Here is a 13779-nt window from a genome sequence, read left to right as displayed (position 1 = left end):
ATAGCCTTCTGCACAAACTTACCAGAAGGAAGAGTTGCCAAAGAAATGAAGAATCCAAAAAAAGCCTTTATCTTTCAATTGCATCGGATCCCCTTAATACTGAATGTGCTCATTTCAAAGTGCTTTTCTCGGCTTCAGTCCTTCTGACTTCAGAAGTATAAAATGCTCTCATTTGGCACAATACTCTTTCCAGGTACTAATGATCACCGCCCCCCCAAAAGAAAATGTCAGAGGATGTTTATTTTCACCATCGTATAAATCTGCCAGTGGAGCGACTTTTGCAGTGGACAAGTTACCTAAAGAATTATTCAAAAGCTCCTAAAACATCATAGTAAAACAACCACAGACCATTTATCTGATCCACCAGAGAATTAATCAGACACGTGCGTTCACAATACAATCAGGCACAGAACCAAGATCCACATGAGAATACGCCATAACTGTCAGTGTTGCTGGTTGGCTACTATAATGTTCCATATTTAAAAGAACAAATCCTAAACATCCATTTAGGTTTGTTTCAAGTCTATGCATCGAGTTATACAGTCAACAAAACCAATCTCACTTGCAGCATTTCCATATTTGTCAGGACCAGGCAGATGCATCAACATCCAACAGCCATGTCTATGCCCCAGAACTATTAAAACAACTTCACCGTGGTCACTATCACACAAGGAAGAAGCGAACCGCAAGTGGAAACATAGAACTCAACTTAAATCATGACTAAGAGCATCTAAGCATCTGTATCAAGATTTCATCCACACTTGAGGAACCCTCAAGTGAAGACAGAGAGCTCAACTTAAATCATGAAAGAATACATCCAGTAATCTTGAGGAACATACTTCGTAATTAAACAACTATTTGCTTTTTCTTAAGGTGGTTAACCCTTTTTTCTGATATTGAACCGTGCAACCTGCGACTGATGCTCATGGAGCAGAACAACATAGCTCAGAAAGAACGAAGTAACTTCCTTATCAGTTCAGGCATATGAATGATGTTTGCGCCGATCTTTCTCCCTTGATGAGTAAGAAGAGCTGTGGTAGCCACGATCTGGTCACAGAAATTTTCATTAGCTAATGATAAAATTGGCATCTAACTGTCACATGACTACTCACAGCTCTCAAGCAATTACAAATTCAAAAAGATAAACTGTACCTCGAGAAGAATGATGTTTGGATTTCTCTGTGCGTCCTGCATAATAAGGCCATCAATTAAGGGAATAAAATTACAGAGATTGTAAAGTGAAAATCAAAGAATATAAAAAGTATATGATGCAAAAAGATTGCCGGCCATCAAAGATGTACACAACTGACCAGTATCTTTTCCTTTGTCCCTCGAACGATGACCTCTTTCCTTGACTTTATCTCTGTCCCTTTCAGTGTCTTCCCGTCCTCGTTCCCTGTCAGACTCCCGCCCTCTTTCATGGTCTCTGCTCCTATTTCTCTCTTTTTCTCTATCTCTTTCTCTTTCCCTGTCTCTCTCCCTCTCCTTGATCCTTTCTCCACTGGTCTCCGTTTTATTATCCGACATTAATTTTGAGTCGGGCTCTTCTCTTGACTCTCCACCATTAATTGCATTTTTAGATTCATCATCACTGTTCTTTGATTCCTTCAATTTATCAAGTGCAGCTTTAATCAGTTCATCCTTACCAGCTTCCTGATTTAACACAGAGGAAGAACCCTTTGCAGTGCTGGGATCTTCATTTGCATTTTGTCCAGCCAATGAACCATCCTGAAGAAAAGCAGCAGAAGAATTTTTTTAATATGCTAACTGTATTAATAAGAAACGAGCATATCGTTTCAATTTTTTGGCTGGATTGTAATGGTGAGAATTTGACAGCTGCAAGCCTGCCATTCAATGTGTTAGGTGGCAAGACAGAAATTAGGCAAAGTAAATAGACTGGAAAGCCACATCAAACTAGAAAACAATTAACTCAAAGTTCGGCATTCACCTTTGGGATTGACTGATGCGGTGAATCCCATGATCTGTTGGATGTAGCAAAGGAACCCCCTTCCTTGCATACAGGTACATATTGTGCCTTTGGAAGGCTGTACAAATGCGCAAGAACTCTGCAAACCTCATCAATTCCAGATTTGTCTGCATCAAATGCTTTCCACCAAGGAGGATTCTCAGGTAGTGGTACTTGAAATCTACGAGCTGCAGCATATACAACACCACAGGCTACAACCTCACTCTTAAATCTCACACACAAGGTCGTGCGCAAACTGTTCGTAAGCAACAAAAAATATAAACCTCATTAGAAGGGGGGGAAGTTGGAATAGAAGATAATCAACAAAAGATATACAAAGGATTGTCCCAATCCAAGCCAAAACCAATTATATGGGAAATATCGCATGGCCAAGCAAGAAATGGTTGAACGAGATGAAGGATCTCATCTCCTACTAAGTTGTTTGCCCTAGCCTCTACTTCTCAAAGAAAATCACGAAGCCACAAGCATAAGACATATTATCTCACATAATATTATCAAATAAAAAGATTATAGATGCCACATGCACATACTTGGGTATCTTAGCCCTGAAAAATTACCTGTCATTTGCAAGATTCCAAGCTTCTTGTCTTAGTTCTTGTGGAGTTTCCAGTGTAGCTAAGTAATTTGAAATAAATTTATGAGGATGCTCAACATGGCAGATGAAACCCATCTCTTTCAAAAGATGCCTTTCTGTTCTGATCAAATCTGCCTTCAGATCCACATATTTCTGTTAAAGAACAAAAGACATTCAGGCCCTTAACTTGCTTCTAGTTTAAAGTTGAGCAACACTACCACTGACTAAGGCAATATAACCAATGCGTTAAGAGTAATAGGCAAAGTCACGGAACAATTTACCAGATGATTAGAACAATATATGGTGAACCAACTACCATGGCACTTAGAATACAATAGTAAAATCTATGCCTAACCTTGGAAGATGTGTCCAAATGCTCTACAGGTAAGTTCTCCCTCCTACATTCCATTCTGTGAAAAACAATTAGAACCTGCCTTGCTTTCCTAGGACTTTCCTCAAGTTTTGAAGCAAGCCAAACGCAACTAGCAGCAACCCTCTGCGAGTAAACCAGATCTGGTCTCAAGTCACCATACAGTAGAAGCTAAAAGAATTTGTGAAATACAACTATACTGGTGTCTGAAGGGGTAAATGAGAAGTAACAGGCAAGCAAACAGACCTTCACATTAAATCGAGCAAATGATTTTTTGCAGTAGAAACGATGAAATAGGACTTGACCAGTGGCCATAACAGCTTGCGGTCTGACCATAACTTAGTTAAGGAGATGCAAGATCCGAAGTAGAGGAAACATAACGTGCATAAAGCAAAAGCAACTTATACATCTTTCCTATCAATACATTAATCTCTTCTGCTGTAGTAAATGCAATTAAAAAAAGGGAAATGATTCCTTTTCGTATATAACAGAAATAAAGAAGCCTGTAACCAAGCAAGCCAACTAGTAACGAGTATGTATGAAGACAACATAGGAAAAGGATACAACTTAAGCAATATGCCACTCTCTTGTATGAGGTCACAGCCATAGATCCTAAGTGTAGTTTCAGTGGCTTCATCGATGCCATCTTTCCTTGAAGGTGAGTTCTTCAGTTGTTCGTCCGTCAGATAAAATGTGTCAATTGCTGTATAAATCATTTCTGTCTTTCACAAAGGGCAAGCGTCTTCCTTAAAACTGCTATCAGATCCAAGAAAGTCATAAGTTAAAGCTCAAGAAATGAACTAACCATACAGTCTAGGAGAACAACCAGAACAATATGCTCAAGTAGCAGGAGATCTACACATAGTTCATACAGCATTTCATTGCCAACTAAAGAAAGTTGTTGTCACAAAAATTTGCAAGTATTCAACATATATGTAAAACAAATAGGATTGCCCCACTCCACCTCACATGTCATCTAAAATTCAATTTTCATGAAAAATATCATCACAATTACAACACCGCTCTCCATCAGGGGGGATGGATCCAGGACAAGTTTTGGAAGACTAGTGAAAAATTGTGAAGGGGATAACTCTTCATTAAATTATAGATTTTTTAACCCAGTTCTCCATTCTAAGTGATCAATCTATCATTATATTTTTTGTTGAAAAATACATTGAGAAGGAGTTCATCCAAAACTTTGAGCAAATAAGCGAACTTGAACAATCAGTGATTACTGGAAAAGGTAAAAAAGGATCCATAGACCATTATTCCAAATAAATGATAACTCTACAATGCCATATTTCACACTATCATTCACGTTCTGTTAGCAATTGTTCACAAATAAAGGACCATTTATAAAGATTTTTTCTGCTTAAAGACAAAGGGAATGAGGAAACATGTATCCAACTTTTAAGAATTAAAACCTTCAAATTATATAAATATTCCTATTTCCATATTGTAATTTGTAAAACTGGGTAGAATATGCATCACTTCTTTTTGTCCATTAAATCTCACTTAAAATAAGATTGGAACCTCACGGAAACTTACTTATGATACTTATGGAAACTTTCCAATACTTCAAATATGTATGTTGTGGAGCAGAAAGCAAAATTTTGGAGATAGAAGCCAAGCATCTTCTAAAGATTATCCTTGAGCAACCTCTTTGAACAAATTAACGCATAGGAGGATACCAGAATTTGGAATCGAGAACTAAATAAAATATTTTAAATTGTACGGAGCGGCTACCTTCTAGATTATCCCAAAATGACTCTTCAAGTTTCACATTCAATAATCCAAAGCTTGCGAGCCAGCGCCTCGGTTTGTTTCTGAAAACAGAGGCAGCGAGGGCAGCTAACTGCAGTTGCTTCTCCCGTCCACAGCACTAAAAAATGAGGCCTCTTCTCCTGAAACTACAATCAAACCAAAATAACACAATAAAACAGATGAAAGCTAATCCATATATCCAAAAACTAATCCATATCGAACCCGCACCGTCACTGCCTAGCCTCCGCCGCCGCCGTCGATGGGAAGTCGATGCTGGTGAAAGGAATTAGAGGCTTGGGGTTCCGGATTTGGTTGGCGTCAGCGACTATCAGTATGCGGAAAATTCAAAACGAAGAAAGGAAAGCCCTAACCCCTAATTCGATTTTGTCCTGCGTTTCCTTTTCTCTTCTTTCTGTGCAGACAAAGCCTTAGCCTTCTTCAGAGTTTGAGTGTTTTATCATTTATTGTTTATATGTTTAATTCAAGGCTTTATTATTTAAATTTTGCTTTTTCAAAATTAATATTTTTTGACAATTTTAAAGTTAAATTCTCAACATATGAAACCAAATTATCAAAAAAACAAAAAAAACAAATTATCAAATTGAGTATTTTATTTTTGAATAAATTACAACGAAGTCCCCTAATATTTTAAATAATTATGAATACTCCTAATTATTTAAATCTCTTGATATTTGAAAAAATTCTGTATTGATGGAATTCTGAAATTGTTAATTTTATCCTTATTATATTTTTTTAAAGAAAAATTGAATAATTATAAAAAACCAATGGATAAGATAGATGCAAAAATCTGAAAACTTGTTCAATTAGTCAAACAAAATTATTTTTTTAAAATAACTAAAATTAAATTTATAGTCTACAAGAAAATTTTGGTCAATTTATCTTAAAAGATAGATATGAAAAACTATTGGTGACTAACAGAACAGATTGTGCTTAGACGATCATTCGGGTATTTGTAATTTTTTAAAAAATAAAAAAATATTCATAATTACGATCAAGGGTGTTGTAATTTATCTTTTATTTTAATTGACAGAAAATTTCATATAATTAAGTACAATATATTTCTCCAAAAAAAAAAAACAAAATTGATAAAAATATATATATGTAGTTCATAAAAAGTGTACATGGTGGCCCAACTTAAATGAGATATGATAGTTTAGTATTTGGATTCATTTGTGTGTTTTATTTTATTTTTTGGAAATAGAGAGATAAAAATAAAGATAAATAAGTATGTATTGGAGATAGTATGTATGTATGATTTGTTTTTAGAAATTATTTAAAATAAGTGTTGCATGTGTTGATGTTGTGCTTTAATAAACAAAAGTTACTGTTTATTGTCTAATTACGTCTCTTATATAAATAATATTTATAATATTTTTGTGTATATACATATATTATGTTATGGCCAATGTTTACAATCATGCAAATAAAAGATGCACAACAAATTCATCAATATTAATTTATACATATGCACACATAGTTTACATTATATAAATTATTTAATTGATGATAGGATAAATTACATTGATACTCGAAATGGATATATTTAATTATAGAAATACTTTCCATCTTTTAAAAATTACAAATGCAGCTCTGAGAAATATTGATGTAATTTACCTCAAGAAATGTACTTGTAAAACTTTGCTCATAAACTACAACTTCATAACATATTTATGTAATTTTGTACAAATCCTTTATGTAATTGAACATATTTTCAAAAGATGTCGATGTAATTTTCCTAACACCAATATTAGATATTTTGTGCTACACATGTCTTTTCCATACATTATTTTGATGGTGGTATTACAATTGCAAATTACCATCGATCATTGCGGCTTAGTGGTTAAGATCGAATACTTGTTAAGATGTTTGGTTGAACTAAATATACGCCATAATATATATATATATATATATATATTAATTCTCATATAATTAGACTTTGAATTCTCGTATGTTGATTCCCACATGGTTATGGTTTCTTGATGACAACTAAGTCAACAGAATTTTAATTTTATTGGGCAGTAACTTTGGATTCAAATAGTACATATATATCTGTCGACTTATATAATAATTTAAAATTTATTATTTTTGTTGCATTGCAATTAAATTGCAGTTTTAGTAGAAAAAATTGCAAACTTAATAAAAAAGAAAAACGTGATATATTATTCTCGTTCTGCATCAAATTTGATGTGCAAATTTTGTGACACGGACAATTAGGAAAGATGTGTACAATTGTTGATACATTTAAACTTATAATAATTTGTGGAATTGGGACAATAAATTTGGCATCTAGGGCTTGCTTCTAGGACTCTTACTTGGGAAGCTGCAACCATAATTTAATTAGCTTTTTATATATGAGATCATTGAAGTTGATTGTATTTGTTTATCGATCACCCTACTCTACCTGTCGAAGTTCAAATATTTTAATTATTGAATTTTGAAGTATTAATTTTACTGTTAGAATAAAATCTCCTGAATTGATAAAAATTAAGAAAGTATGTGATATATTATAAATCTTTTTTGGTAGATACAATTTACTGCAATGGTAATCTAGTATAATTCAAATCGTAGGATCTTGATGTTTCATTGCTTCTTATGGAAAGGATTTGACTTTCCTTTTGAATCACTATTTGATTGAGTTTCTTGTCTCCATCGGCAGCCCTCCAACTCCTAAAAGAGATATTTGGGAGTTCAAATAAGCATGTTCCTTTTAACGCGGATTTTACCAACTTATGTCCTTGTTAGAATTCCAAGTGCCATGCTCATAAATTCTGAATGGCACTTTAATCATTCTCCCGCCACTGTCCATTTGAGTCGTTGCTTTGATTTAAGTACTTCAACATGTCAAGCGAGTTAGCTCTTGTAAATAGTGTTTTGCCCATCTTCATCTCCTTTTTCCAATTGTGAATTATTTATGAGAATATGAGAGCTTAAAAGATTTGGGGAACCTTCTTCAAAAAAATAAAAATATAAAAAAATCTTCTACAAAAAAGAATAAAATAAAAATTAGGGAACAATTAGATATCTAACTAGTAGAATGTCTAATAGTCAAAACCGGGGGTGGAGGGGGGGGATTCACGGGAGGTAGTCGCGAGATGGGGGGCCATGGCGCCACGTCAAAACAATGGCGGTGTCAGCCCTATGGCTGCTATGGGTCGAGGCACTCGCCTCCCACCATTATTGTCGTGCCTCCCCTTTCTTCTTTACCTATCCTATTGGGAGAAAATCTTCTTGACTCTTTCAATGATGGGGGTTTTCAATTTGAGGTGATGGAAGCAATTAGAATTTGCTTGAATGTCATTCTGGTTCATTAGGTGTGTCGGCGGAGTCGAGTTCTAAACAGGTCAATGACTCTCATATTCTTTTTAATGGGGATTTAGATAAATTAGATGTAGATAGTACTAAGTACTCAGCAGCTTCACAACTTGGATCCCACTGTCGCGTCATGAATATTAATCACAATAGTAATGAGTCATGAGGAGTTCAATATCTTTGATGGCAAGTTTAATCCCTCTCTCGTATTTTCCTTCATCCTTCTTAGCGTAGGTGATCGGATAAAGCGTCCTCCTTCGAGGTTCTTTACAATTTTTTCGGCTTTCTTCACTTCAAGTTTCATATTTCTTCCTTGTCCTCTTCTACTAGAAATAATTAAATATTTTAATCCTTGTATTAGTAAATTCACTCTCAATTCTTTCACATACTATAAAGGGCTTCTTTTGACCCTTTCGGGATCTCGACATAACTCTTTCCCTCAAAGCTTTCCTATACTTTATTTACTATTGAGAAAGTTGTCAATGACTCATACTTCTTTTTATCTTGTAGTGGTTGTAAATTTTTGGAATCGAGTGTCTCTTCAAAGGATTCTAGAAGGAATTTTGTTTTTTTACGAAAAATGCTTTTGTTGGGGTTCACGATTTCTTTGGGAGAGTTGAGCTTCGTGCCCAATTCTGACGACCTTCATATGCCATTTATTCAGACGGGATTGTAATCTCAACTTCTTGATATCAAATCTTTATTTTCTGCTAGTATTACGTTACTATTTTGTCTTGCTTTTATTTTTCTTTTGATCTTATTATTTTTCTTGTACTATGCTAGTGATAAATATAAGCGGTGTAAATTCAATTTTACCCCATCACCAACCACTAATTTATGTATATAATTTATTATTAAGGAGTAATTTAATAATTATAAAATAATTCAAATCGTACAATTTTAAGTTTTTGTTGCTTTTTATGAAAAGAATTTGACTTTTTTTTTTATAATTATCATTCCATTGAATTTCTTATCTCCACCCGAATCAAGTTGACTTTTTACTTTTTATTTTTTATTTTGATAGAGACCATTTATTAAATCATTATATTTACATATCAAAATCAATTAAATACATAGTTTTGAAAATAATACGTTGATAAAGTAAAAGATTTTGAATTGAATCGAATCAAACGTGAAATAATTTATTAGTTATCGGAGCTCACTCGAAAAGAGTATGTATTTAAGTTTTTTATTATTATTTTTATCTAATTATATGAAATAAAATAAAATGTAAATAAATAATGGATATCTTAAATAATTTTTATTAATCTTAAATGTGCACAAATAGAATATTTTCTATATCATTTTGTATTAAAAAGATAAGTTTGGGGTATTTTAGCTAATATATATTTTATCAACCAAAAGTAATTACTCTAACCCTTTAAATTTAGTATTAGCTCCCATATTTATACAAATATAAAAAAAGCCTTTTTTTATAGACGACAAATTATGATACCGCAACATTCATTTTTTATTGCGTTGAAAATATTCATAAGTTAGTTTTTTTTTTCTTTTTTATTTTTTTTATTAAATGTGATGTGTTGATTTATATATTTTAATTTATTTATAAAATATTTTAAAAGTGTAAAAAATATTTAACATATGTACGTAAAAATATTGTGCGACTGCAGTTAATTTAATATAAATGAATCCATTATGCTGATGTAATTATGCCTAATTTTTTAATGAACAGAGTATGTATGTAAGCATTTTCTATTAAATCAGTTACACATTGCTTTCCTTAGCTAGCAAAAATTAATTGCCCTATTGCATGGTTTTTTAATGAACACACAATGCTCAGTCTAATCCGACGGCTACGATTACATAATTGATTATGAAATAATTAATTTTATACAAAAGTGATTAAAGTGTTTAAATTCATAATTTCATAATTGATTATTTAAATTTCAAACTAACTTCATTTTTTAAGGTTAATAAAAATTTTAAAATTATTTAATGAGCATAATGAGTAATTAGATAAAAAAAATAATTGTGGCGAGAAATCTGCAATCTTAAACTTTTATCGAAACGCAATTTTAATAGGATTTAATCCCAAAAATGATTACCCAATGGGTCAATCGACATACAAAAATATATATATACATATATATAAATATATATATTTGCATTCGAGATATAAATTTGGCCTACTAAATTACAAAGCCAAATGCTACATACACATATCTATATTAATATATAAGAAGAGGTATTTTTTTTCACAAATGGTGATTATGATACTACGGCATCAATTTTATTTTTATTTTGATAATACCCCTAAATTTATTTATTTATTTTCTTTCCTTCATTATTTTTTTTTTTTTTTGGAAATGTGGTATGTTGGTTTATATATCTTTTATTATTCATAATATATTTTAAAACATGGTTTGGAGTGACGGCGTGGCACGACGGCTAGTATATATATATATATACTAGTCATAATGATATGCTATCTCTAAGTGCATATAATAAAAAATATTTCACGTTTAAATATATTATGAATAATAAATAAATATATGCACATCACATTTTCAAAAAATAAAGAAAGAAAGAAAAAACAAAAAAAATCAACTTAAGGGTACTATCTCCATAACAATAAAAGTGGTGTTGCGGTATTATAATTCCCGTTTGTGAAAGGAAAAGACATTTTCTTATACTAATAATCGTGGCACGCCGTCCCTCTGTACATATAATAAATAATATTTTACTTAATAAAAATATATAAAAACCAATACATTATATGGCTAAAAAGAAAGAAAGAAAGAAAGCAACAAATAAAAAAAATCAAACTTATAGGTATAATTGGTATAAAGATAAAATTGGTGTTATAGCGCTGTACTTGCCGTTTGTGAGGAAAAAATGCATTTTCTTTTTATATAGTATAGATACTAATAATTAAAGGCTTACCCTATGTATATGCAACTTTTGTAAATACCATTTAATATAAAATATTTATTACTTAATAAAGTATAGACAAATAATAAATTAATTTTAAATTCGTCAAAAATGGTGACAAAATTATATGAGAAAATTAAAAAAAATAAGAAAATAACTATCGAAAGATAATGGGGAGGGAAGTTAGATGAAAATTTTTAAAATATAAATTAAATATAAAAAATATACCAGAAAAGAATAGACATAAAAGATATGCTTTCTCTTAATATATAGTATAAATATTGATGTATGTATATATTGAAATAGAAGTAGTAATTATATAATTACATTGTTATGTAATTGAGTGATACATTAATTAAATTAATATATCAATATAATTAAAAATTATAAAATAATTAATTATAATATATTTAAATAAAATTAAATAAACACTCACGTATCTAATAAAAAATCGAACATATAACTTAGAACTAATTCACGAGACATCAACCTTAATCAGCATTGATTTCCTTTTTCTTAATCAAAAAGAAAAAGACAAGGAATTTTTAGTGGCAGCGCCTTGTAAATACCAACCCCCCCACCGACGCCACAAACAATATTACAAATCCTGCTGCCGTCCTCTTCTTCACATGTAGCTGATGCAGCCACCGAAAACCCAAATCCTGAAAAGAACAGGAGTTGAAAAAGCTTAAACTCCTACGAGAATGGAGGATTTCAGATCCAAATCATACAACAATGAAAGAATGCCGGTGGAGAATACTTACAGCTATTACAGTAGCCATTTCAATGATAATGGGGTGGAACCCAATTACCAAACCAGCTCGAACCCAAGTGGGATGCAAGATCTGAGGTGCTACAGCGCCTCCTATGCTTCTTCTTCTGCCCAGAACAATGGGCAGATGGATATCGTGCCGGCGGGCGGCGGCGGTGGTGTCGGAGACCAGTGGAAGTTCAAGAAGGGGAAGTCAACAAATGGGGTGGCTTCCAAGAGTTGGAGCTTTAATGATCCTGAGCTGCAGAGGAAGAAGAGGGTTGCTAGCTACAAGGCTTACACTGTTGAAGGAAAAGTGAAGGGATCAATCAAGAAAAGTTTTAGGTGGCTCAAAGAGAGGTATTCTCTGATGGTCTATGGACATAGGTGATGGATTGATCAGATTGATATTACTGTATAATAATTATATTGTATTTAATTATATGGATGCCTACTTTTGTTGTTCTTGATTCAAGGTTTTTGTTGTTGGATAATTGATTATGGGGTGGTATATTGAATTGATGTGTACTGTATGAGAAACTTGAATATGATGGGTGATTGTGTATGCATACTGAGATAAATTGAGTTTGATTTTATATGAAAATTTTCTTGATGAAATGATATGCTGAAAGTGGGATGCTTCTGGTGATGGAACGTTGGGTTGATCTTTACTTTCCTTAACCTGTCTGCATATTAATATCTGATAATCATTGAACATGAACTTGAACTCATTACCTCGTCGATTCATGTGATCAGAAGTAAATTGACAAGCATCAAATCAAAGTTTCGAGCTCTTGCTTTCTTGACGTTTTACCAATTGAAGGCCTCATTTGCTTAGTGTAATCACTGAACATATGAACTTGAACTCATTACCTCGTAGATTCATATGATCAGAAGTAGATTGATAAGCATCACACCAAAGTTTCGAGCTCTGGCTTTCTTGATGTTGTACCAATTGAAGGCCTCGTTTGCTTAGTGGAATGTATACATTAATTTAGAGGGTCTCGGCTTTTAAGACCTGATTCTTGTTGATGTACATATTCCCTGGCTTGGATTTCATTAATTTGTTGACAGTGAAAGGTGCTAGTATCTATTTGCAGTCAAGTTCTCAGCATTTTGTGTATTACATTGTGGATTGTGATGTTGCTTAATGAAAACTTGGCTTGTTGTCAAGATATTTATACTTCTTGAAGTTTCCATGAGAACTTCTTTTATCTTTCTACATTCCCCGTTTACATTGGCTAATCCTTCATTCTTCTCACTGATTATATGAGTTTATAGGTGTTTTTCCCTTCATTAGATCAGCATCTTACACTGCCGGTTTCTTTCTAAGATAGATCACTCATGCGTACAATGCTAGTCATCGATCAACTCCTCAATGTTATTATTCTCTCATTTTCGGAAAGTTTTCCTGTCCAAATGTCAATTATAATTTGAGTCCTGCCTTCTGTTCTTGGAGGATCATAAGGATAATAATGTATGTGTTCTCCTCTACCTTTGTTCTATTCATGCGTTCGTAGTCCATGAACTACTACATTTCTCCAATCTTGTTTCAGTTATAAAACCCGTAAAGAGAAACAGATGTTACCGTCTCATTTCCGAGCCATGTGATTCCCTTCTCTACATCCGCCCTTTGGAAATCAGTATCTCATTGGATCTTTTGCTGTACTGATTTCGACCCACGACGAGATATATATCCCCTTGCACTCCCTTCTCTACCTCAAAATAGCTTGTTGCCTCTTGAATTTTATACTTAGTCGTGATGACAATTCGGTATAACATACTGTCTGAGATTGCGGATGAAGACGGCCGAAGCTGGGCCTAAGCTACCTGCTGCTGTTTTCATGATTTTCAGCAAATCTACACTGAGGAACAGTAATGAAAACGATAATAGAGCCCTTAGTCCTGGGAATCGAAATGAACTCCAGGTCCCCTCATCAACTTTTGCTGGTCCCTTTCAAATCCCATCATTTTCTTTGACAAAAAGCAGCATTTTGAATGTGGCACTGTCGCCCCCCACACTGTAGAATGACTTTATCTTTTCTTCCCTTTCCATCTATCTCGTTTACTTTTTGATATCAGTTATTTGGGTGACAAAAAATATAAAATAA

General features: G+C 33.0%; 2 protein-coding genes and 1 long non-coding RNA gene across 5 annotated transcripts; 2 read left to right on the top strand and 1 right to left on the bottom strand.

Moving 5' to 3' along the window:
* Window positions 1–332: 332 nt before the first annotated feature.
* RCY1 (arginine-rich cyclin 1) lies at window positions 333–5150 on the bottom strand. 3 transcript variants are annotated; one of them, XM_020698042.2, is made up of 10 exons: window positions 4924–5150; window positions 4678–4841; window positions 3496–3687; window positions 3178–3259; window positions 2917–3057; window positions 2545–2714; window positions 1949–2222; window positions 1311–1728; window positions 1153–1188; window positions 333–1047 (listed from the first exon to the last, which is right to left on the bottom strand). In XM_020698042.2, exons 3-10 carry the CDS (start codon window positions 3645–3647, stop codon window positions 977–979), a joined length of 1344 nt encoding a protein of 447 aa, XP_020553701.2. In that variant the 5' UTR covers window positions 3648–3687; window positions 4678–4841; window positions 4924–5150; the 3' UTR covers window positions 333–976. The 3 variants fall into 3 exon arrangements, with proteins under 3 accessions (XP_020553701.2, XP_011093757.3, XP_020553702.2); XM_011095455.3 differs by having other exon boundaries at window positions 3496–3684; XM_020698043.2 differs by having other exon boundaries at window positions 3496–3684; window positions 4678–4835.
* Window positions 5151–7795: 2645 nt separating this feature from the next.
* Window positions 7796–8749, top strand: LOC148785096 (uncharacterized). The gene is made up of 2 exons (XR_016062927.1): window positions 7796–8056; window positions 8536–8749. It is a non-coding gene; the product is annotated as an uncharacterized LOC148785096 (long non-coding RNA).
* A 2713-nt stretch (window positions 8750–11462) lies between these two features.
* On the top strand, window positions 11463–12286 carry LOC105173634 (uncharacterized). The gene has a single exon (XM_011095453.3). The coding sequence runs from the start codon at window positions 11622–11624 to the stop codon at window positions 12057–12059; it is 438 nt and encodes a 145-aa protein (XP_011093755.1). The 5' UTR covers window positions 11463–11621; the 3' UTR covers window positions 12060–12286.
* The last annotated feature ends 1493 nt before the right edge of the window (window positions 12287–13779 follow it).

Source organism: Sesamum indicum, linkage group LG11 (genome assembly GCF_026168435.1).
Source record: "Sesamum indicum cultivar Baizhima isolate 11 linkage group LG11, ASM2616843v1, whole genome shotgun sequence".
Classification (NCBI taxonomy): domain Eukaryota; kingdom Viridiplantae; phylum Streptophyta; class Magnoliopsida; order Lamiales; family Pedaliaceae; genus Sesamum; species Sesamum indicum.
Note: the sequence above shows the minus strand (reverse complement) of the source record. Positions and strands in the feature narration are given on the sequence as shown.